This window comes from Apteryx rowi, unplaced genomic scaffold, assembly GCF_003343035.1.
Source record: "Apteryx rowi isolate R43461 unplaced genomic scaffold, aptRow1 scaffold_383, whole genome shotgun sequence".
NCBI lineage: Eukaryota > Metazoa > Chordata > Aves > Apterygiformes > Apterygidae > Apteryx > Apteryx rowi.
Window position 1 is genome coordinate 311,867 of NW_020450341.1, and position 27,666 is coordinate 339,532.

The 27,666-nt window shown below is 37.5% G+C and overlaps 1 protein-coding gene across 1 annotated transcript; it reads right to left on the bottom strand.

Moving 5' to 3' along the window:
• Window positions 1-27,666, bottom strand: GFRAL (GDNF family receptor alpha like). The gene is made up of 10 exons (XM_026074261.1): window positions 27,648-27,666; window positions 26,503-26,637; window positions 19,357-19,509; window positions 17,349-17,801; window positions 16,583-16,639; window positions 15,550-15,877; window positions 12,194-12,453; window positions 8,044-8,142; window positions 1,061-1,142; window positions 1-88 (listed from the first exon to the last, which is right to left on the bottom strand). Exons 1-10 carry the CDS (start codon window positions 27,664-27,666, stop codon window positions 1-3), a joined length of 1,674 nt encoding a protein of 557 aa, XP_025930046.1.

Sequence of the window (27,666 nt, forward strand, 5' to 3'; positions counted from 1 at the left end):
TCATCTGTGACTTTTATAATGGACCATAAATGTTTCAGAAGAATGGTCTGGTGAGGGACTTCTTGACTCATATTTTGTTCTGCAGGCTCTGAAAACAAAGAATGTGCATATATTTAACAATAAACTATACAGTTTTTGGTTGAACTTTGGCTTAATTGAAATCAGTGGCAAAATTCCCCTCTATTTATGATAAACATTGTGGTATAAAATAATTCCCTGCACCATTATTAATGTGCTGTTCTTTCTTCCATCCCCTGTATTCTTTAAATCTGAGTTTTATTTATATTCTGATATTCCTGTAACTGCTAACCTAAGGAGAAAGCCTCTTTTCCCATATATCCTGGCTTTTCTTTTGCATTTTTCTGTGTGATTCCTCTTTGATCTGCCTCTGAATTTAATAGTGAAATTTGACTCAACATCCCTCCCACTATATATAGCTCCTGCTACATCATGTTCTGTTACCTATCATCTGACAGTGTATTTCTTGAAATCTGGCCATTTAATTTGGTCCAAGAAAATGTATCATTTAAGAAAAGACCATGTTCATTTGACTAAGTGAATGCACATTTCTGTTTTCTTACCAAGCACTGGCGAATGTGCAACTTTTCATACTGCGTGTGGGAATGTTTACAGAATCCTATCAGCAATAATAGTATTTGGCAACAGTATTAACTACAATAGCAGCATTCACAGTTCGATTTCTAAATATGCTATAATGCTGAATATTCTCATTTCCTTTCTGCATTGCCCTTGCCTGCTACAAGGCTAAGAAGGTAGCCTCCCAGAATTTTGAATTCAGATTTTATCTTCCCCTGCCATGGGACAGGAAATGAAACCTTCGAAAGCCCGGGATCTCTGTATGAATGGAGGGCACTGTAGGTACGCCTCATATTTCACTTCTTCCTGCTGACACCTGCAATGTCGGCTCCTTCCATCTCTGGGACATGCTGGACTTTTTCTAAAGACAATTGCAGTGCCAACCTCTTAACTACATTGACACGGTTTATTTTCTGCTCTTCCAGTTTCCTAGAACAAAAGATTAATATTCCTATCAAATTACCTGATCTTTAGAAGAGTCAACAGGACTATTCCTAGGATGAGAACTATGCAGGAGGAATAGGCAATAATGTAGACTGCTTCACCTATAAGCCAAAACCAGAAAGCAGACGTGAAACATTCATTTCTTTAGTAATAAGAATCAGGTTTGGGATCTGAATACATACAAATGCAAGCTAAATTAACAACCAATTCTGATATCATTAAAAGGAGAAAACAGACCTGTATGCCAACAGTAGGAATTACTCTTCCTTCTCCAGCTGATGCAAAATAATTTTTGGACTCCTCTTAGTAAATACCCACTCCAATAGCACTTTTTATGTGTGGCACTACTTTTTAGTGCTCCAGGGGAATTGCACCAGCTTGTTACTCTGATTTGCATTTTGGAGTATTTTCCTGGCTGACTTTAAGGTGTTAGTTTTATTCTGTGTATTACAAGAGATCTGGATCTTAATTATCTTCTACACTCTCTTTTTCTTTTTGATATATTACCATAATTGCAGTGTGCAGCAATACCTGATCAAACTAATGTAAAATGGGACCTAACATTATGTTTCTGGGCCTTGTGCCCATAGAATTTCCTCTTTCTTTTGGGCTTCTGACCAACAAATCACTTACATACCTTATGCGCTAAAAAATCCAACTATTGAAGAAAAACTGGGAATTGTTTCAACTTTTGCCTTCCAGAAAATGAGGGGAAATTGATTTTTCCTGGAGGAATACATCAGTTTTGATAAAATATTCTGAGGAAAATTTTCAGTTCAGAATGCAATAATAACCCAGAATCTGGGAATGAGAAAGGCAGGGGTTAGACTACCTGACAACAGGATTCCAATCCAGATCTACAATCATAAAACATGAGACTCTTCTATTACTTTCCTATGCCACTGGTTCTATTATGTATACACAATTAAATAAATATTTAAATATTTATTGATACCGAAGCCCAAACTTAGAATGGCAAAATATGACTTAAGCCATTCCTAAGCTGTTCCACTTTATACAGACAATTAAATAATCACTGATGAAGAGACTGACTCTGTAGCCCCATCACTGGGCCTGCAAGAAGCTGTGAGAAGGCCAAATTCTGGTGTATGGATCAGTTATCAGTTATTATATTTATAGTGTGTGGGGGGTTGTGTGGCTGTATAGACCTTAAATAAGATATTTCTGTATACACTACATACATGCAATGAATATAGTCTATTGTATAATACAAATAAGGGAGTATTAATAATGAAACAGTAAGAGAGAGTGAATATATATTCTACTACGAGGTAACCAATGGGAGAAGAGCTGAGCAGGGAGTTGGACCTGCCTGTTTTCTATTCCAGGATGGCACTCACTTTTTCTCCAGAAGTTAGCCAAAAGTCAAGGTCTCAGATAAAAGAAAAAATGAAAACAATGATTAAACTATCACAAGTTATGTAGAATGAACATAGCATTTCAAGCAACAAGCTACTGAAAGATATTTAATGTAGTGAATCTTTGAATGAAGAGGGATCTATTTTTGTCCAATGGCAGGACTGCTAATATCATACATTTAAAAACAGATTAGAAATCGCTCCTCCTCTCAAGTTATGATATTTATTTAAAATGATGGTATTTAGGAAAATAACAATGTTGAAGCTTTTTTGTGTTTTCTGAATCTTAACTGTACACACGGTCAATTTTTAAAACTTTCTACTGCTGAAAGGGCTACAAGATTTTGTGATTATTTTTAAAGTGGAATGCAAGGTTCACACATATTTAAGACAAGTGGAAGTTTTTAAAATCACTTTAATCACCACAAAGATTAGGAAAAATTTTAAGCAGTAGCAGCCATGGATGGTCAAAAATATTGTTTCATCATAATATTTTGAAGTAATTTTTTTCTTTAAAAAGTTGGAAAAATTGTTGCATTTTGATCAAATGAAATGCTCAAATAAAATGATCAAATGAAACCAAAATGTTCTATTTTCTGTCAAAACTTTATATAATACTATGTTTTTGGTGATGTAGTTTCTGGTAAAAGAGACTTGAATAAATATTATCGGTTTTATGGGAAACACAGAAAAGATGTTAATGATGAGATCATGCTAGAGGCCATGTATTTTCTCCTGACTTCTGAGAAGGGAGGGAGTTTGTAAAGCAGGTAGGAGAGCACACTTTTGTGGGAGAAGAGCTAATTCTTCATTTTTTATATTTGTTGTGGCTGAGCTACGTGAATCTGCTTATTCATCTTCTGTTGAAAACCTTGGTAGGGGTGAGTGTTTCTTGATAGACACTCTCCTCTTTTTTAAAAATTCAGAGGAATAATTGCATTCATTTTCACTTGTCATCTACATCCATTCAGTTGCTGAAATGCAGAATAGTGCTATGGAAGTTTAGAAATATAGATATGAAATTTTGGCTCTGTTCATCCCAAATCCTCTCCATGAAAACTATCACAATACACATTTCATTTGCAGTATGACATAACAGTTTGCATCATCCCATTTTGATCACTGTATATTGATCATCTAAATATGCATACATATATATTTATTCATACATACACACATATCTGCACACACACACATATATATGTATATATGCATATCTGCCTACATCTGTATCTCTATATACTGTGTATCACACAACTAACATAACTATGACATAAGGCTTAAAAAACAGTGCATGAAATAAATAATAAGAACACTAACTGCAATTAAGTACAGTTGTGGGTGTGGTTCTGTAAACAACCTTAGTGCTCATGCTGTGTCCTCATTCACAGCTCACTAGAAAGCAGACAAATCCATCATTAAGAATTAAAAACACCATTAAAAGTTGGAATACTTTCATATTATTAGCAGAAATGGTAAAAAGTGTAGTGTACCCACATGCTTATTTCATTATTCTCCTGAGAAATAGCTGTTTCTGTTTTTATATGTATTAAGCTTCTCTTCAACTGATAGAATTGCAAAATTGCAAATCTGGCTTGGCTTCTTGGACTTTATGAAGAAAGGGGTACAAATATTTTGTAGGTACGGAGGAAAATGAGAGATGCACACCTGGTGTCTCAAGCCCGGTAACAGTGGGTAAAATGTGACATGTTTTCTGCTCCTTTCTGCAGAGCATGAACCTGCCCAGGCCCAGAGCAGCCTCAGCCCTGGGTGACGCAGGCTAGGGCAGCTATAGGGGCAGCTCTATAGGGTCCCGGGGCGGGCTAGTGCGACTTGTGACAAATGTCTTGCTCTTCCCAGGACAGGCTGCAAACACTCAGGGACACGAAGCCGGGGGGGTAGGTACCTCTGAGGCAGTAGCTGGCACTCTCTATAGTAGACATAGGGACATTTCTGATGATAAAGTTCGGGAAAGCATAGCTGTGGGCTCAGCAGGTGGAAAAATTACTGGGATTAGTCTCATCTGTAAATCTACCTGTTTATGTATACATACTGTGAATATTCATTGGGCAGATTAATTCCAGTGGATGCTCAGAGGCTACCTGCAGGTTGTCACAGGCTTTTTATTCCACGTTTATAAAACAATGAGACTGACAATGTTTCATACTTTACAAATTAAAGTCGCTGGACCTGAACTAATCTCAGTTCCCACAGCAGCTGGTATAATTATAGATAAACCCTGCCAATTACTTGTTTATCTAGATTCTCAGTACAGCAACACTCCACAATAGAAAATATCTGATAACTCTATACTTTAAGAGGAAAACAAGATTAATTTCATTAGTTTTGGGTTAAGCCCAATTTTATTTTATGTCACAAGAAGCAGATAAGAGTTCTGTATTCTCAACTTCCTTTTCCAGCCAAAAAATACTTTAGTTCCAAAGCTCTACACTGATGAAAGTAAATGCTTATCTTCACACATGAATCATTTTTCAAATTAAAGTGTAGGCAGTAATCTTTTAAATGATGTGAATCTTTAAAATCATGGGGTATAATTTGCATAGGATAAAGTCAAAAGCAGGCTGAAAATGCAATAACAACATTTTTAAATTTTGGAGAGTTTTTGTTGGCTTTATCATTTTCTGTTGTTGTTTTCACAATGATATAAAATTCCAGCCCCATCTAAACCTACAACGAAAGTTCCATTAACTTCTGTAAGATCAGGACTCTGCTCACATCACATCTCGGTACCTGGGTTATATTAACCCACAGATGACTAAGTTTCCATGTACCCTCCTGGGTATCCAAATGAGTGTAAATACAGTTATGTTTTTTGAAAGATCCTGTTATCACCTGGAAAACCAGAGGGCCAGAGACAGAGGACTCCATCTCCGACACCTTTGTTTCAGAATAATCTGTGGTATTGCATTCAACATTCCCGCCAATGCCTCTGAGTACGAGCCGGGTACCTGTTTGATCGGTCTCACTGAGCGAAAGGGAGTCGTTTCACACTGGCACATCAGAGGCCGTGTCCGGCCTTGCTGCTTATGCAAACTGCGCCAAGGTTTCCCAAAACACCTAAGTGCTTTTTTTAAATAATCCCATTTTCAAGCATCACAACTATATTTAGGAGACTAACGCCCTTGATATATGACATACTAGAGTGCATAAAGTTACCAGGGATCAGCTTCTCTGCAGTAACTTTTTGTGCCTATTCTTTCCCCTTTCTCATCAAGAAATGGAATAACTTGAGTTTTATTACAGGCTAAGAATGTGCCTCTGCACAGTCACTGTGGATCAATCAATCCACAGTAACTGGTTGAATCATGATAACATATTTGTTCATCCAAACAGAATATCCCATACTTTTGACCCAAACTATTTGGCTACTACATTCACACCAAAGTGTCTTTGGTTCCATCAAAAACTGGAATAATATTCTTTCCACCGAACAAGGTTATATTTATTTGTAAATATATAAATATATATTTATTACTTAGTATGAACACTTATTTACTTAGAAACAATCCTTTCCAATGGCATGGTTTCCAGTGCCACTGAACAGAAGACAGAAATCTTAATGCTTTTTGAATTTTATAATTTAAAAGACAGTTGAAGAAATATGGAGTTTCTTTCCTAGCATGTTCATCTGCAGCTGGTCATCAATTTGATTTTGCGAAAGAGATCCTTCTGTCTTTCAAAGGCAAGCTGATAAAGGACCCTTCTGAAATTTTGATGTAGGGGCAAGATATCTGCAAATTTTATCTCCTGCCTTCCAAGTTCGGCAAATATCTTTGCACACACAAAAGGCCATGGTTGACCACTGAACTGTTTACCTCTGCACCCTGGGATTCTGCTTGGGATTTAATTTTAGTACAGATAAGTGTTTTGTAAAGATGGTAATCCCCTTTGCTGCTGGAGTAATGCACATTTACTAGCATATGTATCTAGGATACTAGGTTATATTTTTGGCAATGGGATTTATGAAACAATTTACAATATGGTTTTTATCATCACGTAGATATTCTGAATCAGATTCTTCTCCTTGACCTGGCTTCCTATCAGACATTTATAGCTAAGAGAGTTCCCAGCTAGCACACATGACAGCTCCAATAGGAGGAATATTTTATTGTACGGTTAAGGCTGGTCAGCATTCTTTTTATTTTTCTAAGGCCATCCAAAATTCTGTTGGAGTTCAAGGATGGGTTTTTGGAAAGTATTCAGACTTCAGTGGGAGCAGAATTAACTAGGTGCAGCCTGCCTGTTGCAAACATTTATCTGGATCTCTGAGGAAAATGCATAATACATTTTACCCACTGAAAGGATATGCAGTTAATAGAAGCCACTGGTGTGAAATACCTCACATCTTACATTTTCTCAGTTAAGAGTAGGATTTCTCCCCCTTAACTTTAATTATTTAAACATTAGAGTCGAGTTCCAGCTGGAGATTCAGGCTCCCCCTGTAGTCAGCAAAGAGCAGGCGACACTTCCAGGACACCGTGGATAACAGCCAAGACAGCCTAAAATGGGATCAAGCCTCCTCTGACAGCCCCTGACTTTCTTCATTAACTGCACAGAACACTCAGATGACATGTGTGATTCTTGAGTAAGCAATATTAATGCCAAAGTTACAAATGAATGCTTAATTATTCACATGCAGGTCTCAGGAATCCCAGTCATGACAATCTATTTTTATACTTCCCAGGCTGCCCACTTCAGGGATAGCTGAAGGATAGAGATAACAGAATAACCTTTATTTTGTACTGTGCACAGAGCTTGAATTACTTTTTCACTGTAAAAGATGTTCAGTATGGACATTTCTGGGATCTAATTCATAGTAATGTCTAGAGTATTGTAATCTGCTCCACATAAGGGAGAACAAGTCATTCTCATTACAGTCAATATTTACGCATTAGCTCTCCAGAGTTCTCAGTCTGTAATGGAGTCCTTCAAAAGGAAATATAAAATTAATATTCTTCCAACTATAAGAAAATTTTCATGTTAATTCAATATCCTTTAGCTTTATGTCAATAGTGTGTTGTAAATGCTTGAAAATAAAACTAGATGCAGCCATTCAACCTGTGGGATATCATGATCCACAACGTCATGCCCTTCCATTGCGCGAGGAGGTAATGTCAGATGGAGAGTGACACAATACCTTTCTCAGGCCGCTTACTGGTGCTTCCTAATTTAGTTGTTGCAACTTCTATGGCACAAAACATCAAGAGAACTAAGAGACAAGCAGGTGTGACATCAAAGTTAATCACTGATACTACACATTATGACTACTGCTCTCTAATGACTGTATGGAAAGTCAGGCTCTGGCAGGCTTAATAGCTTAATTTTCCCCAATTACAATATAGTGATTTTGAGCCATCTATTTCAAAACCACTTATCAGCAAAACGGGGTCAGTCTCATTATCTTTATTCTGTAGTTATATAAGCTAAGACAAACGGCTAGAAAGACTTGTCCACATTATGTTGAATGGGGCAGTCACAGATAGAGTTAGTTCACTTTCCTGAACCCATCCAAGGGCCCCAATCTTTAGTCTTCCCTGTCATACACAAGAGAAATTTCAAGAGTACTTCTATTAAAATCGTGAAGCGATTCGTTCTAACTCACCGTTAATTGAAGAAAAATGCAGCTGTGCTCTGGAAAGCTTTTCTCCTGGTATTTCTGTATTTACCCAATGGAAATCTTTTTTCTTAATTGAGATTTGACCTGAATATTGAAAAGAAAATACTTATTCAAAAATTAATTTTTAAATGATGACTTAAGTGAATATTATTTTTTGTTGTTTTGATAGAAGTCACAGAATTTTACAAAAGCAGCTATTTAAAAGTGTTGTTTACAGATACTCAGTGAACCAAATGAATGAGTAAATACAGGTTCTTCCTTTTTTATCTCAGTTGTATCTCCACTGTAGTTTGTTTTATGAAAGAAGTGTGTTTTAAAGAAAAAATTCTCTGCCTCAGAACTGATTAAATTCTCTTTTCACAGAAACAAAAATAACAAGTTTAGAAATAGGTCCATCAAAAGGAAAACAAATATTGAAATGATGAGGAATGAGTAGTAGTTTGAAGTAGTTTCAAAAAGCTGATTCTCCAAATGAATTTCTAGACCTTGACTCTTTCACAAAGCCTTACTCCTCTCAGAGGGAATAATTTCATGAATGTATCTGAAAATATGTATCTTATAGTAAAATGGCCCAACAAAAGGTCTACCTGAGTATAATAGTTTACAGAGTAAGAGACTAAAATATGCAAGAATATGCACAATCACTCACATGAACAGGAACAAGCTGACAATTTTTTATTCCCTTGAGGAATGAAAACAATAAGACATAAAGAATCATGTGTGCAGTCTGGAACAGCATCTAAATAGCCCTGAACTAAATCTCCTTGTAACAGATTATTTCTGTGAGATCCAGTAGTACAACCCAAAGTTAAAATAGTTTGGAAAAGTAACCTTTTACTTTCTGTCACTGGTATTTTTTATTCCTTTTGTGACACAGATCCTACACTGATAGCAGTTTACACTCTGCTCCTGTCTCCTATAGCAGCCAGCCATCTGCAGTTCTTGCCTTTTCCTGAGCATGCTGCAAGCTTTAATCTTGTAAGCAGAGCCCCAAGAGCAAACATTTGCAGCAAGGCAGTCCCGTGTGATAGTAGGAAGGCATGATGGTGTAAATGCCAATTACAGGAAGGTAGAGCTGTCTAGGTTCAGCTCTGTTCTCACCACTTCTAGAGACAAAGATCCCTTTTGCCAGTCCTGGGCATTTGCCTATTCAGAGAGACTTCGATGTTAAAAAGTCATCATCACTGTGACAGTGGAAGTTTTCCAAAGTTCACACCCAGGCCACACAAGCAAGTTTTCAGAAGAGCTTGGATGAGTTCTACAGCAGAGCACTCACTTCATGTCTCATAATTACCATTAATTAACTACGGTACTGGCACTGAACATGGCAGCCTTACGAAGAACAACATAATCATATCTCTCTTAGTTTAGTTGTATCATGGCTGGGCATTTAGAAAAAAAAACAGAAGCAAGATTCACAACACCACACAAATGTTCAGTGAAGTAGGTGCCAACCCTATACTTAGCCAAGGCCTCAGACCCCCAAAGTATTTTTGTTTAACTAGCAGGAACTTCATTGCACCACAGGAGCAAGCAAAGTGTTTTTTCTTCATTCCCAATTGGGTTAGAGAAGGTTCCATCATGAAAAACATTTTATCTTGATACTGCTTCAGGGAATGGCAACAGCTGATGAGCAATTATTTGATTATTATGATATGTGGGTCATCTTTTTGCTTTATAGGTAAAGAATAACTAGCCCCATTATATGATCACTCATTTGGATCGTTAAATGCAGCCATAACAAATAAATAATGCTCATCAGCAACACCACAGCTAATACAGTCTCAAATCTAAAAGTGTTATGGTATCATTTTTCCAGGGGAGTTTATATTTAATTTGTAAACTCTTGCCAGAGTCTGAAATTTAGTACTGACTGTATAAGCTTGAGGGCAGTGTTTCAACAACTTAATTTTCATTTCTGGGTAGCCTTTGAATTCTATGAGTGACAAGCAAAAGTTAAGCAGTTATCAGTGACAATATTCTGGCTGCTAAAAGTCAAAAAATAGCTACTTAATTCAATGAAATGCATATATGCAACTACGATGTATTTTTAAATGGCAGTCCTTTAGCTGGAACTATGAAATAGTCATTGCTGACATTGTTTTTCATTGAAATCATTTTGAAAGGTTGCTTTTCCCAAGCTAGGTTGAGAATATAGAAGATGACTAACATCGGGTATGGTATATTAGCAAAGAGTGTCCTCTGAAGGGATTTATACAGCTAAAGAGCTGGTGTATAGACCTGAGTTCCACACTGTATGGATTTGGGGAGAAGGGGGTACTTTGGTCTTTAATCTGGTCCCAGGGACTGGTAGTAACTGGAGGGTTGCAGGTGCGGCAGATGAACCTTCCAGCTAAATTTTTTCCAAAGGGATCATCTGCCCGGGAACCACCCTGCGGTTTGAACCACAGTGCAGGAAGTGGGGAGAAAGAGGGGATTTGCTTCAAAGGCACATTCCTGATCCACACTAAAACATTAATAAATGCACCCATATTGCCATTCATTGCACTAATAATTCCCTGTTAAAGTAGGATTTGGCAACGACTTTTATATTTAACAAAAATAAATAGCTGGTTTAGCACATAAAAGGCTTGAATGGTTCTGAGAAAGTATAGCTCCTCTGAGTTAATCCCAGGGTTTTTACTGAAGGTCAAATCCTGAAGCCTCTATTCATTGTGCGTAGCAGCTTTTTCTTCCAGAGGCCTTATTTAAATCATTGAAGTTACTTTCAGCAGAATGAAGGCCATCGCTAAATGTGTGTAGGGCTTCCCAGTCCAACTTTAACAGTTTATCAGTTCATCAGTTCACATTAATTAAGTTTTCATTAGCTAACTATCTATTAATTAGTAATAGTTATTAAATTATCTAAAAATTTGCCATTATACTACCAGCAGGCTGGGGTTATGGCTGGGGACAGCCAGCGCTTTCCCAGGCAGCTGGACCCCAGGCATGTTTCCGGCGTTTGCACGGCCCTGACTCCCTTCCCAGTTCCCAATAGTTATTTTGGATGCAGCCATCTCTGTTTGGGGGTCGTTGAGGAAGAAGAGGCAGGAGGGAACCTGGGTGGTACGACTGCAAGCTGTGCTATGCCAGCGGCCCTCAGTGGAGGAAGCAAGTCCCTGGTCTGTTTTATTTACTAGTGCAGATATAAATGCAGGTCCTGGTAAAGCACTTTTCTGCCCCTCTCATTCCTTATTTTATGTCTTGCATTCAACACAGAGTTAATGCATTTTGGTAGCAAATTGCATCATTTCTGTGATATTAGAATGGTGTCTCAGAAATACAGTTGGTGATAGATGGTAGATACATAGATATGAATTCAACGTGAATGAAACTAAAAGATAATATTCTGAACACAAGAAGTTTAAACTATTTGCTATTAAATGTGTAGGCCTGCAACATACTGTACCACCATATGTAAAGCAAACAAAAAAAAATAAATTACTTTCAAAAAATGACAGTTAATGCATTGTTATGTATGCCCTGATTTCTATTGCAAACAAGATCTGTATTCAGAAGTTAAAGCTAGAAAACTCTTGGTTCAGTTTAGTATTCTTCCTCATTTCTGTTAAGAAACTGTCTGGAGACAAAAGACCATTAATTCTCCTGTTTTTTATTATGTTTCACAACAGAACTGAACTGTTCATACAATGCCAGGTATTTTTAAGGTTAACATTTATTAAATAATTTCCTAAATATATGTTAGCTAACCTACAGAATAAGGTGTACTAATATTTAGACTCCAGTAAGAAAAGAAAGAAAAAATAACATCATTTAGCATGTTATTTGTAAAAATACTGCACCAAAGTACAACATTAAGCCAAAGGCAGAAATGCTTTGGAACTTTTTTAATCTACATAATATTATAGGCCCCAGAAACTATTCTTTTATGGTCATTCCAGCAAATACATGTAATGAGTCATGTAGGCAGTTTTACTGATTTACTACTAATACAAAATATTTCCCAATACCAGAGAAAAAACTGCACGTACAATTTGTGTTTCAAATTGGATTAAAAACTCCAGATATAAACCTTGCTGAAATCAATGGGGTTACTGCTAAGATAATTTGGTGCGAACAAGCATTTTAATAATCCTTTAAACCAACTCTTCCTTAAGTATTATGTGTTACTCACGTAACTCGCTGAAGCAGGATTTACTATGAAGCATGTGATGGAAGAGCTTGCATAAAGACTGCTCGAGGGAAGGTGAATTATGGCAGGTACACTCCACACGCAGCATCGTGCCCCAGGTGCTAATGTAAGCTGCTTTGCAATCAGTATTTGCAGAACAGGGTATGTCATCCTTGATTAAAGTTTCAAGACAAGCTTCATCATCATAGCATTTTTTTGTCACATGTCTCCAGCACTTTGACAGAAAAGTTTTGTATTTTTTCCTAGTGGGAAAAAAAAGAAATATACAACGACAGTTTAAAAGCTTTGTGATTTTGCAAAAAGACATTCAGAGATAATCAGAAAAAGAGAATTTCTCCAAAGGTGCCATTTAAACTTTAATAATCATGATATACAATGGCAGCTGACCTAAATTCTGTTCCGATTTACCCCGACTGATTTCAGTGAAACTGCAAAATTACAGTTTGAGGAAAATGAGAGTTTTATTCAAAAGGTTTTTGAGAAAAAACAACTGTACTCCAAATCAGCACCTATGGAGATTTTCCCAGGGTCCAGTAAAAATCAGTGTGAGTACTGGCAATCTCAGACACTCAGAGAAGGAATGTCAGTAAAGGAATAAAACCGATCATCACAATGAAACCAAAACAGGTGCTTTCTACTGGATAAGTTTGTTGGGTAGTGTGACAGGAAGAATGAATATTTATTTGACATAAAATAATCTACATCCAGTGCTAAAAAAACAGAATACTAACAAAATGCAAAATGTCCAAAATTCCGGATAAATTAGAAGGAATTCAGCTACACATACTAGACTTTAAAAAATAATTGATAATGGAGATGCATTACAAGAAGGATTAATTTCATTATCAGCTCAATAATCTTAATGGTTTCAGTTTATTTGCTCTTGTGGTAGGACAAAATTAGCCTTTAATACACTATGTATGACAATAGAAAACATCTATTAAAAGTTAACTAAGAAAACCAAAGATATTGATTAGAAACTAATTTATCACTTACATTAAATATTCAAGGACAATAGAAATAAATTGTTGTTGGATATTGGACATTAATGTATTAAAATATTCTTTCTCTGGACATAAAGATTAGTCTGTTAACTTAGTGCTGCTGCTGTGTAGCTGTTATAAAGCAAGTCATGTTGAAAAATGTGAACTGTTACGATACCAGCTAGGACCTTATTTATAAGTATTTTCATTACACAGGCAAAGGGTTCAAAGCAGATGCCACCTCTGTGTTAATGGAATCATTTTTGTTCACCCCCTAATTTATAGATATAGGTAGCCATAATTCACAGAGTAATTTTGCTAATTACGTCCACTTATTGTCAATGCCAGGCAACATTAATGCTCCCAAAATAACGGGCAATTCAGCAAGTCTCCATTATGATATTACATGTGCACACATGCACAGACATACATTTGTAGCCCAAATCTTCTTGATATAAAAGGGGGCAATTCCCACTGACGTCAATCTGAACAGCTTGCACAGTACTGAAAGTGTCTCTTGGCCTCTCGGTTTGTTTACTGAAGATTAATTTAAGCACAGTTATGAGGTAGACTTCAGGTCTAATCCACATGGGATCCAATGACTGCACTGAAAACTTAAGTGGCCAACTGACCATCCTCAAATGTCCGTAATTAAGTAGAACCATGAGTATGGACCAATCCTATTGCATGTTTTCTAAAATAAAATAAAATCTGAAACCTATGTTATTCTACATGACTTTGATGGTCTATGCATGTTTCAGGCTAGCAAGAGAGTTTTTGACATGCCAGTCAGTCTGAGTAGAAAAGAATAAAAAGAAAGTTTTACAAAAAGGCCAAGCTGGATGTACAACACTTAGATACAAAAGGTCAGATTGTCAGGTGGAGCAGGTAATTACTTTAACCCAACAAACTTTGCCCAGTCTGCTGCATAATTTGTGTAAACTGCTAGAGGGCAAAGGTGCAGACTGGCAGGTGTTATCTGAAGAAAGTGGTAATGAAAATACCTAACAACATACTGTGTCCAGCAAAAATGGTGTTAAGAGTCATCAAACACAGGCAGAAGAAAAGCCCGTATTAAATTACAGACCTTGGTTGAAAAAGAACCTTTTTTATTTTATTTGGAAAATTACCACAGTTGATACAGACAGTTATGATAGATGTGTAGGTGAAACTGCCATTCTGTAGTCACTTTTCAGATGAGAACAGGGTTTAAGGAATTGCTAATGTCTGTGCCAAGTGATAAATAACCTAGCTTTTTGATTGTTAAAACTAGGTAAGTTAACCTAATAAAATCTAAGCACATTTGGGTGGAGAACAAGTTCATGTAAGCATTCAGTGTGGTCATTACGTCTCTTGGGCAAGGTGCCACAGAGGTTCCTTCTGGGTGAGTCTGTGAATGGGTTATGTAGGTGTCTATGGGTTTGAATGGAGAAAACGTTACCAGCAAACAACAAGGCAAAGGGAGGAAAAGTAGGAGGGTAACATGTGACAGTTTCCTAAGGGCGGATAAGTGCTGGAGAGTTGTTGAGCCTGCAAGAAACACGTGTGCACTCTGGCATCCACAGAGGCTTGTGAAGCTTGGACCGCACCCTCAACGGCTGTGGCTGCTGCATGTGGCCGGTGGCTACAGGATTATATACACACTTGAGGAAACACAGGACCCTCTGAGATATTTTCTTATCTATCTGGAAGCCACTGGCCCACCACTACAACCCTACTTCTATGAGCTCACAGTTGGAGCTGGCCTCCCAACTGTTGCTTTAATGGGTAATGAGGGGATGTGTCAGTGTGTGAAAAAGCTGTGTGGGAGAACAAGTGAATGTGTTGTGTGATTAGCATTTTGCTGTTAATAACATCTGGATTCTATTAATAACAACAGCATAATGAATAGAAGGCGTTCTAGAAATATCGGTTGTGATCTGTCTCCTCTTGACTTTATCCCCTATCAGAGAAAAAGGAATTTACAACAAAGACTTTTAGAATTTTAGAACATACCTTGGAAATCTGAATAGTTTGGAGCACTGTTACAAGATGATTATCAGGTCTTGTCCAAAAAATAAATGGCAACACTAAACGCTAAGATGTGCCTAGAACTGGGCTCCAAGACTCTCAGTTAACTGGGATATCATGTTTGAAGTGTAAAGATAACAAACCTTCCACTGTTTGCAACCATAAAATATGTTTTTTGCACATGTCAGATACAAGTAATAATATAGAATAGATGCAGCACAGAAAAATATTTTGCTATAGATGAGATATATGGCATATATACGGCATATATAACTTTGATCAAATCTTTTTTCTCATGCACATTACAGGACAAAATGTAGGAAAAGTAAACTTTCTTCCACTTACCTGCACAATTCGTTCTCTTCACACATGTGAATTACATTTAGACATGATGGGGTAGGAACTGCTGTCACTGCACAGGACTTGCCATGAAGAAGTTCTTTAGCTCTGTGGCAAGATTCATCAGGCTGGATACAATCACAAAAGGTCATGGTTTGGGCAACTTCAGAAGGCATGTTTTGATAGAAGAACCTTATGGCTGCTTGACATTCTTTTATGTTGCATTTTTTATTTACCGAGCAAACCTTTAGGTATAGGGACAACTGTTTGTTACATACTTCGTCTTCAACACACTCTTTGTTCACATCCAAACAGGTTCTGTTTGCTCTGTATTCTAAAAAGAATAATGATTTTTAAAATGTAATCGTAAGAAAGCCTATCTCAAGTGATGACAGGTAGTTGTTTTGCCTTCAATATTCCCATTAAAGATAAATTTGATTCCCCAAAACTCTGATCCACCTTTTCCAACATTGCCCGTTAAAGCCCGCTGCACATTCTTCAAAATTCTCCCTTCTTGGGCCTCATAAACAACCCTCCTGCAGGTTTCTGTCTTTGACAGGTAAATGGAGAGAAGAAAGTGAAAAGTGACAAGGAGAAGGTTCCTTTGTTGTAATGATTTCTGGAATGCTAGTGGCTAGTGGATACTTTTAACTGCTGAAATCTCCAAAATTCAATCTTAAATTACGCTCCACAATAACTAACAAAGAAGATAACATAAATGACATTTCTGTGTTCTTAAAGCTAGTTCAGGTACTTCTATGCTGTAAACCTTCCAGAAAGACCTAGGTAATTTGGACCTTAAACTGGGGTAAAGTTTTGCCTCTCTAAATCTACCAGGATCAGGACCGTTACCTATCAGTTCTAGGATTCTTATATATGCAGAAGCTTAACTGAAAATATTTTGGGATCTGTTGATTCCCTGTTCTTTAGTAATTTGACTTAAAACTATTCACTTTAATCTGGATGGAGATACATTTTTCATTATCTTAAAACAGAGCTAAAATAAGTTATTAGGATTCATAAATAAATTCAGAATTACCTTGCTTGGAGAGGGCAGATAAATTCCACTGTAATTTTGCTTCCATACTAACATTATCTAGAAAAAAAAAATATGGGTATAGGCATAAGCAGCAATGATAAATCATGTCTTACCTTAGTTCTGAACTTTAAAGTACTGGCTGTGATGCTGGCATAGAGTCAGTAGTAAAAATAAACAAGAATAAAACAAATTAGCTTGACAGGTAGAAACTGTCAGCTTGTTCATAAACTCTAAAAGTGTTGTTACATATATTCATAGATTTTGAGGTGAATGCACACAATTTCCCAATGGATGTTAATAACATTCTTTACATAATTATACATCCTATGATCTCAAGAAGTTTCTAGAGATGCTCAGCATAGTATAAAATCAGATTTCTTGTGAATAAATAAAGGCCAGAGACCTTAATATGTTCATCAATATATCCAGTTTTTAAATTTCAACCACATGTCATGATTTAAAGTCAATGCAGGCAGACAATTACTATTATTAACAAATAGTTGTTATTGTTTTTATTATTATTATTTCCAGTTATAGCATAATACTAAGAGGCACTGATTGGGACCAGGTTGCCTCAAATTAACACTTCGAAGGAAAATATTATTTGCACTCAGGTTGTCATTTCACTATCAGATTATTCATTTGTATCTAAATAAAACAATTCTATTTCCAATGTCAAACTGCAAATGATCTAAAAAGCTTTTTCACAGATATGTGGATTGCATTGTATGTATGAAGGGGTTCAGAATCCTGGAATCACACTAACCTGTGTCAGTGTCCTGACTTTCCTCCCCCTCCTCCTCCTCCTCCTCATAATCATCATTATCATCATCATCTTCTTCTTCTTCACTAGATGCTGAAGCTTGATTCTCTTGAGAGTATTGTAAACAAGGGTTGTTAAATATTCCCTTCCATATTTTAACACATCTCTTTTGAAGTGGCTCTGAGCACTTGCACTTTCCCAGCACTGTTTTCCTCAGCTCTTTCCATGCTGACAAACACTGCTGTGTGGCCATCTGGAGCCTGCATTTCGCCACTTCTGCCTGGCAAACTCGCTGGAAGTTCTTAAACGCTAAAAAACAGTAAGGGTCCTCCCGGCAGCTTTGCTTTGCAGTACTGCAGTCAGTCTCTAATTCATCTGGGTGTTTTTGGTCTTTGGGAGTTCTGTGTTGCCTGAAACTCAGTTCAGTATCTGATCTTGAGGAAGTATCCAAATATTCTGTACAAATAGGCGTAAACAGAGATAAAAGTAAAATGGAAGACTAAACGTCATCACTCTCTCCTGGTCACCGCGAAACAAATTTAGGAAAAGAATAACTGTCTTAATGCAATAAAATTAATTAAACAGCCATAACTATGCCATGACTAAATTCAGTGTTATGCACATACATCATTATTTCAGATTCTTGCAGAGTAATGAATCTTTCTCATGCTTACTGTGCCCTAGTGTCTGCATCATACCGTCTAGCTTAGCAATTCAGCTGCTAACCATAAAATGAGAAACCCTTACTGAAATTACTGCATAAAGAGATTCATCTCACATAATTCTAGCCACCTACAAATTGGACGTATCATGGACTATCTTCTAGATTCAATCTATAATCTTCAAGGAGAAAAARGCAATTCCAGAGGATGGTTCATTACTTAAAATACATGCTTAATATGGACAGGGAGAATTACTCCTGAAAGTATCTACCAACACTACAAGCTATGAAATATTCTTCATTCATAGGCAAACCCAGTAATGGTGCAATTTAATTCAACATTTTTGTTATACTGGCAAGAAAGGCAATCATGCTTAATCAACAAAAATATAAAATTACTTCCATTTGCTAGAAGCAAAAGCAACCGGTTTGATGACATTGACATCAGGCTTTAGATACCCATTATTCTTGTCTGGGGCAAGGAGTTTCAGAAGAGGATGCTATTATTTCCTCTGCAATAAAGCCATATATTTTACTACTTGACGACATACACTGACTGATGCCTGCGTGGAAAGATGGCTCAGAGTGGAGAATCAGTCTCTGTGCTCACTTTTCAGACTCTCATTCACTGGCTGATTTTACCTCTCTTATGTCATATTCTCTAATCATTACTCAAGGAGACACTGGATCAGAAACTAAAAGCCTTTCTGAGTAGTACTTATTTGTAGAAATAAGCTTTCTCAAGAGAAAAAAGTTCTCATAATTAAATAAGAAAGGGGTCTGGGCCCAGTGACTATAATGGAATTAAAAAAAAAAAGACTGTATTTTATGTAGTAAGTACAGCTGTATAAAGGCAGTAATAGTATTTCCCACATTCATTAACCTTTAGTAGATATAGCGAATATGCTCCTGTAACACAGTGTGACACAGTTACAGAGCTGTACAGCCCCATTTACTCACACTCTCATTCACAAGGTGAAGACTGTGCATGTCTCTATACACAGCATATACTCAAAGGTGCTTACGTTTCCTTGGGCAAGTAGCCCTTAACACTCATAATATTTTCACTCTTGCTTTCCATTGAATTGAGCAAGAGCTTTGTAAACGATTTAAATTTCTCACACGCCTTCTGTTTTCCCTTGATTTTATTTTAAAACAAATATGGCATTGCTTTCATATGTATATTGGAATGTGGATGTCATAGAAAAGACGAAAAAGAATTTTGCAATTCTTTCAGGAAACTATCAGGTTTGAGAAATATGTAAAGAAACCAGTTCAGTTAAAATGAGAGTTAAAAAGTTATATATTTTTTTGTTCTGCATAATTAAAGCATCATATTTAATTAATTACCTTTATTAATGCTACATTGTTTCTCAAGCAACGTTGTGATGCTACAGAAACCATCTGTAGTGCAGACACAGTTTTTAAATACTGGATATTCGTCAGCCAGGACCTGGATGATTCTATTACAGCCAACGGCATCTTCAGCCTTGCATCTATTACCTAGAACTCACAATTAAGAATATAATAATGTTTATGGATGCTTAGGGGATAAGGTTACATAAAACAATTTAATCTGAGCACAAAAATAATATGCTTTGCCAAGAGCACATGGTCTGGATTTAGTTTTATTTGAAAATGTGTCATAATTCACAATTTTAAAATAGTATTCAGAGTGATATAATAAAGATCTGAGTACAACATTGCCTTCTTTCATTCAAGCTGACCCCTTGCCAGGATGTCTGTCTCAGCTCACATTTCTAAAGTACATAAAACCTTAAAATAATTACTTTTGACAGGAATTAAACAGAATTAGTGTACTTTTGGCTTATAAGAGAGTTCATTTAAGGGGCCGTATTCACTGGGGTCTACAGTGAGGTAAGCCAGCATACACTGTTGTGCTGAATCTCACTGACAGAAATACCTGCCAGGGAAAGAGGACCGGGGAGCAATACAGCTGCATTTTGAGACTGCTTTAGCTGAACATGTGAGAGACTAGTTGCTTGCTGCAAATGGACAATCAGAAATAGGCAGGACAGCCTTGCGATGAGAGAAATCAGTATTCCCCCTCAGTGGGTTTCTGGTTGCGCAGATAAAACCAGCACTACACAGCAGTGAAGCATATAAGAGAACAGCTAGTGTTGAACTGTAACCACACCTTTTTTCTAGGTAGGTGAGGCACAGAGATCAAGCTAAAAATGATGCATCAGATTCTATGGGCATATCCTGGACTGAGGCACTGAAACACTCATCTCGGGCTGGCCTAGAAATTAGGTGCCTGGCTCTGAGGCTGGAAATCACAATGCTGAATGAGGTACCTCCACATAATGGGGTAAGAGACGGGACGTAGGAGCGCACACGCAGTCCCATGATAACGATAATGCTAACTCCATGCTAAGACAAAGCACCTTTGGTTCAGACTCCTAGCTCATTTGAGGATGGTGCAAGCCTACAAATGTCTGGTCATTTAGATATGCTCTTAGAGCTCTAATGATTTTTCCTGTAGAACAACTTCACTGCCTAAGTTTGACTAATAACAAATTTGAAGCAGACCCAGAAGTGGACATTCTGATTTTTAATTTTTATATTTTTATAAAAATAATGGCAAAGTTAACCTAGAACGTTAACACAAAAAATGCAGAACCTTAGTTTGCCACTCCAGCTTCAAGCCAGCTGCTTGCATGTGCACTTGGAATCAGGGACAGAGACACTCAGGCAGACTGTCATGAATAGTAAAAAATAAAGAGCATGTACTACTTTGTGGTGCAAGCAGATAAATAGATCAACCTGGCACTTTATGGACTAAATAGTTTTAGAAGTATTTTGCTATCTACCATTGCTTGAACTTACTAGTTAGTTAAGAAAGTTACTTAAGTAGTTTATTACCATTTAAGAAACTTTTATTTTGTGAAAGGCATAGTCTACCTCATCAAAACAAGTGTGCAGTTCCCCAAATCAGCATATTTCTCTCTTTGCCTCATGAGTATTAATTATGTTAAAATACATAGCTATAGGAATATGTAGCTCAAAAGATCCAGGTTGTTCATGAGGCAGCATGAGGATCTGTTTTAATCAACTAAATGCATATGCTATTCTTTCTGCCCCATCAAAGGTGATGTCTGGCTTCCTACCTTGCTGCTTCTCAGGTGACCAGTGTGGAGCAGCAGAGATTGTGCGCTCTAGTAAAACTCAAAATCAACAGCCATGTGTCATCATTGCCATTGACAGGCTTTAATGTGACCTGCCATTATTTTAATATCATTTATGCAATATTGACATGAATAGCAGTGGAAGGCAGTCTAGGAAAAGCTCTGCAAGAGGAAATAGTGTATGTTACTTATGCCTGAAGGAATGAAGATTAACTATTTGAATGTGCATGTCCCCATTCTACCACCCCAAATTCCATTTTCAACTGGTGTCTGCATTGCCCTTGCTCCAGTTGCTGTTGCTAGCTAAGGAGGGTTTGGCATGTATTAAAAAGGGGAACTGCTACAGGGGGGTGTCCCAGCCCAGCAAGAATTACAACTCCCAGTGTCTGCTCCCACATCATGTCTTATATCAGCAACAGGAGGAAGTCATGATGCCTGGGCTTTCTTGTCTCTCTCCAACTCCATCTCTGACTTGCCATCTGCATCTGTAGAAAAGAATCATGATCCTGACCTTATCCCTCACATTTCTTTTCCTTCCAGTAGCCAAGAAGCTCAGGAGGTCTAATAGGAGCTACTGAAGATCACAGATGTGGAAGACTCCTTGATGGTAAAAACAGGACTGAAAGTATGTCATGACATGGCAACTATGAGAACTGTAGAGGTCCATGGAGGTAGGTGGGTGAGTATTCTACCTTATATTTTATCCAATGAGTAAGGGATAACAAATTAATTTGGGGAGAGAACTTCAGAGGGGGGACTTTCAGGAGTAGAAAGAGCAAAAAAGCCAGAAAGGGCTTGCATAAAGATTAGCTAATTTACCAAATATATGAGTGTCTCTCTCATGGGCTTCAGGACATTTCAAAGGTAGAAATTGGTAGAGGTGGCAGGAAAAGAAACGGAGATCCTAGTATCTTTTACTCAGWCCAGCCCCACTTAACTCACCCACCTTTATGGCACTAATATTTTGCATTCATTAGTCAGCTACACTGTCTGTGTTCAGAATGCCCTTACGCATTGTGAACATGCTACGCTGAATTACAGCATGCGACAAGCAGAGGTTGAGACATAAAGGTTGTGGGGCTATGAACATTCAAAGGACATAGACAGAATCAGGAAGCACATCAGGCTTATAGAGTTCCCTTGCCTGGCCTCTTAAAAGCAGTGTGGAAATAACCTATTATCAGTATTGGTCTGTTTGTACATTGTGTTGATTCAGCTGTGATGAACAGCAGAAAATATTTTATTGCTGGTTTTCAATTATTGTTGCTTTATCATTGATTAGTTCTAGGTAATATATTTTAGCTAATACATATGCTACCAAGGCATTTATGAAAAATACCCTCTGACTTAATGCTTGGCAGCCATTATTCATTATTTGATTTATTTATATGTACATAATTTGTGCACATATGACCACAAACAGATGCACGACAGAGTAGATGCTGACACTTCCAGGGTGATAATCTTTCTTCTTGCATAGTCAGCTCTTCAATCGTCTCAGTGGGAATTGCATCTGAAGACTGCAGATGAAAGTACTGTTTTTTTCTCTCCACCCAGCCCTGGTGAGACCACATCTGGAGTGCTGGATCCAATTCTGGGCTCTCCAGTACAAGAAAGACATGGACATATGGGAGCGAGTCCAGCAAAGGGCCAAAAAGTTGATGAAGGGACTGGAGCATCTGACATGCGAGGAGAGGCTGAGAGACTTGGGAAGGTTCAGGGAGGTCTTATCAGTGTGTATAAATACCTGATGGGGGGGGATAAAAAAAGTGGAGCCAGACTCTCCTCAGTGTTGCCCAGTGACAGGACAATGGGCACAAACTGAAATACAAAAATTCGGTTTAAACATGAGAAAAGACTTTTTTACTGTGAGGGTGATCGAACACTGGAACAGATTTTTCCCAGAGATGTTGTGGAGCCTCCAACCCAACTGGACATGGTCTTGGACCACCTGCTCTAGTTGAGCCTGCTGTGAGCAGGGAGGTTGGACTAGAAATCTCCAGTGGCCCCTTCCAACCTCATTCTGTTATTCTATGAAAAGTAAACTCTACTTTCAAATATAATTCACAATGTGATTCCTTAATATTTGATAGGAACCTGAGATTTTTTGGGGGATGAAGATGTGCCAGTTCTGAAAAATTAAGAAAATGTATTACTGGGGTTGCACCAGGCCTCAGTTTTTTCTCCTTCTCGTGAAAAAAAAAAGAAAAGAAAAGAAAAAGAAAACCAGCAAAAAACAACCCTCAAATCCAGCCTAAAATCCTTCATTAAGCAATGCTGGAAATTTGAATGCTGAATTCATTTACAGAATKAAAAATTTTGATTCTGTCAAAATTAAATATTTTAGCCTTTTCCAATCCTGATGTGGAAGTTGACTCAGAGACATGTTGACCTCTTTTTTTCACTATATCATGGAACAGAAAGGGATGTAGAGGAAGGTCTTAGAAAACTATAAATTGAGATTCTGAAAAAGCTGCTGCATTAGGGGAGCATTGGTAACCAGTTTGACTGAGAAAGGAGTAACTTAGGAGGTACTCCAGGGAATGTCCCCAGACCTGCTTTGAAGAATAAAAGACAGGTGCATACATTCAACACTGAGGTTACAATCTGAGGGACTGAGCTGTCAAACTTGTACCATGGAGTAGGAGAATAATTGTAATCCATACTTAGTTTTTTGTAAAGAACATAGCAAAAGGAATATTTGCCCTGCTTTCCACCAACCTATAAGCTCATGCTGCACACTCAGGGGGCTTCTTCCATTCATACAGCTCATCCATGAAGCTTTTCATCTTGTACATGTAGAGTACTCTTGACTGATGGTATAACTTTGTTCTTAAAAATATTTTTCTGTTTCTGTACCAGTGGGTTCGCTGAGAAATACCATCAGCTGTCTGACTGTGGGTTCATACCCTCTGGGGCCATGGCACATAGTAACTACATCTGTAATACTTTGTTCCAGACCTAAGAGAATATCTGACTGTCCTGCAAAGTTGGACAATCCTTGCCAAAGGCTGTTATCCTAAGGAAATATACAGATGCAAAAAACTGCCAACCAGTCACAAGAATTTATTTTCAGAAAGTTTCTCTGACCCAGTTACAAATACCATTCATAGCAGTGAACAAGCACATAGGACAACATGTAAGGAAAATGGAGTGTTTTAACCACACACACAAATAAAAAGGGACAATGCAAAAAATCCAGAAGGGAATCCACAGCACTCATCATGCTGGATCACTTCACCTGGTCACAGCCCATTATGCCAAACAGTCTTGGAACTAATGCCTTTGTGAAGGATGTGAGAGATGCAGATTCAACTTCTTCCTCTGATGTGGAGAAGAGGGTTGTGTCTGGAGATTTCATCTTTAGGTGAGTGTCTTGACCTTGAAAGTACTGGATATTCCAGTACTTTTCTTTCAATAGCAACCATATCTTTTGAAACTGGTCTACTTTATATAAAATATTTAAAGACTCAATAGAACATGTGCTGAAACCTAGTTCCTTTGGGGACTGTCATAATCATTAGAATATAGGGTTTTTTTTTTCCATTTACTCTCAATGCTTTTAAGAGTTTTCAGACATTCTGTGAAAAACATATATGTATCCAGAACAGCAGAAACTAAGAAAGAACATGCAGAGAATTTTCTGCTGTATTTTGAATGCTCTCTTGTGACCTGAGAGACCTGGGCTCAACCCCCTGCAACAAATGTGACAGAGAGGAGTTCAGGTAGTTCACACTGCAGGTGCATGTTCTTGTAGATGGGCTACTGAGCATGGAGTCAAGCAGTATCTTCTCCTGCCTGGATTCTCCACACAGACCAAATGTGAGACTGGGCCCAGAAGTCAAGCTAGACAGTTCATTTTATGAACTCTGCTGCAGCTGAGAACAGATTATGACATCAGGACACGGATGGTTTTGTTCAGGTAGTGCCAATATAAGGAGAAGGGAGGTTTCCATGGACGTTTAGATGTTCAGGAAATGTAGATAACTCAGTGATTCTCAGCAGCTGAGAATCTACATTTTGGAATTAAGTTGCTAGAAATGGCAGTGATATATCTAAATCCCTTTGGCTACATTTACGAATAAAGCCTGGGCTAGGCCAATGGCAAGTGACTGTTTATACTGCTGCATTTTTGTGTGGTACCTGGTCTGGACTGAGCAAACTAGCACTCTCCAGTTATTGCTTTGTCATGGTTGAGAAGACAGCTTGGGCCTGGTACCATTCCCAGAAAGCAGTTTTGTGCAGTCCTGCAGGTAGGAAAGGTTAGTTGTACGTGTATGTGCTGTCCCGGGGCCAGAAAAGAGTCTCCAGCTCTTTTTATTTACTAGTACTGATGTAGCCCTTGACATTTCTCAGTCAGTAAAGGAGTCATTACAGGCTCCTTCTAATGACACAGCTCTACCCTCCCTGCTCTACCCAGCCACTCTTTGCCTTTCCGCATTCACAGTACTGGGAGAGTGAATACTCAAAATTTAATAGCAAGGTCTTGGGGAGATTTAAAGAAAGGGAGAGATGATGACTAATACCCAAGGAATTTTATGTGCTGGGTTCAAGAAGGCAATAGGCTGCTGGAGAAAAGAACATTTTCATGTGACTACAGTAGGGATTAGGATGAGTTTCAGGCCAAACTAATAGTATCTGGTCTCCTCCCACTTAAAATATAATCATACTTTACTGACATAGCAATGAAAAGATGGAGAGACTGATTTTCTGCTTTCATTTATGTGAGAATCTTTTAACAACTGAAGGAGGATTAATAATATTCATAACTTGCAATTTATTGTACCAGCATTCTGTGGATGTGGATCACTTTGACATGTATGTACTACTCACTGAACAAATACAATATGCCTCTCTGCAGCTTTCTTTGAGGCATGTTTTATTTGATTTGTTTCTTATTCTAATGTTATTTTTAAAAAATATTCTAAGTAACTACTACACTGCCTCAGGTATGATACAAAATCAGCTCCTCTGATGTTCTGGGGTTTTTTGGGTGGGGGCAGGATTTCCTTGTTCAGAACATACAGTGCTAAATGCTGGCTTTGCATAACAGGATCACAAAACAGCATAATTTTCACTGAATTCCACTTGTTGAGTTGGTTCAGATTTTGACTTCAGTTACATTCCAGAAATGCAATTTATTGCATTAAAGATTGGACATTGTGACTGCTACTGAAGGTAGCATTGGCTGCTGTCAAGGATTTCAGAAGTTGGCTGCCTGCTGCTGCCATTTGCTCTTTGAAATCTCACCGACTTCATTCAGTCACCCCAGCAATATTATGATACTCTATGAATATGCAATCATTAACCAACTCAAAATAATTTCATGTGCACCATAAAGAATTACCTGAAATATTGCAGACATCTTCCATGACATTCCAGACACCCTCACATCCATTTGCAGCATTTATACATTGTTCCCTCAAATGCTCACAGTCAGTAGTCTGGGCAGCAGATATACTTGTGAAGTATATGAGCAACACTGTAAAAACAGAATATAATGACTATTTAATACAACAGATATTGTACTGACCTTTTTCATTTATGTTTGGATTATAACAAAATAATTTACTGTAGCTGATCTATCATTTCAAATAAGCTAGCGATTCACTTTTTAATAAAATAAAACATTTTCTCAATTTTACTACTGAAAAGTTAAATTTAACTTTAAAATTTTCAAAGTTGCAGTGTCACATAACTGTATTGACTTTACCCCAGTACTATAACATCAACCATAGCTATATATGACATCAGTCCATAGACATATAAAAATGACTGCTATGCTGAGATCCATAATAAATTATGAAAAGGAAGAGTATAAAATTCAGAGGAAACATAACATTTATTTCAATTGCAGTTTCAACAAGCTAGAGACTAAACAGGAATTCCTATCAGTAGATCATATGAAAGAGATTTGACAGTTACAGAACTGTTAGATAATAAATGGGATTTTATTTCAGAATACAATACTCTTCCTCCTCTTCGATTTTACTTTGCAGATGCATCATTTCTTGAATGCAGCCCCCAAATTTATGTCTTTATCTGCTTCACTGCATGCACTGAACTTAAAGGCCATATTAATTACATAAAATTGTTCTAAAACTAAAGACTGCTATGGAGGTTTCAAGGTAAAGAGTTTTAAATCAGTATCACTTCTGGCTTATTGGTAGAAAATTAGATTGCTTTGCTAAGAAAAGAGAAATCAGTTTGGGTTTAGCTCTTTCATCAACATTCCCATGATAACACAACCTCTGAATGGTAACCAAATATCTTAATTTTCTGTAAAATTAAGTTTCAGACACTGATTTCAGGCCTTATCAGACTAGCTGTTAAATACCTGCTGGGAGTGTTTTGTTTGGGTATTGAAGGACACTCAGCATCTCCCAGACCTGTGTTCATTTTTTGTGATCTTCAGGTAAGCCTATGTAGAATTTGAGGAACTTTCAGCACTATTTAAATCCTTAAGCATCATTTGCAAGGAGCATAAAATACTCTCTGAGGACTTGTCCAT

Excerpts from the sequence above, each read along its gene's own strand:
- GFRAL (XM_026074261.1), bottom strand. Across the intron at positions 15,878-16,582 it reads ATCTGCCCTCTCCAAGCAAG|AATACAGAGCAAACAGAACC; the intron begins GTAATTCTGAAT and ends TATTCTTTTTAG. Across the intron at positions 12,454-15,549 it reads GAAGAGAACGAATTGTGCAG|GAAAAAATACAAAACTTTTC; the intron begins GTAAGTGGAAGA and ends TTTTCCCACTAG.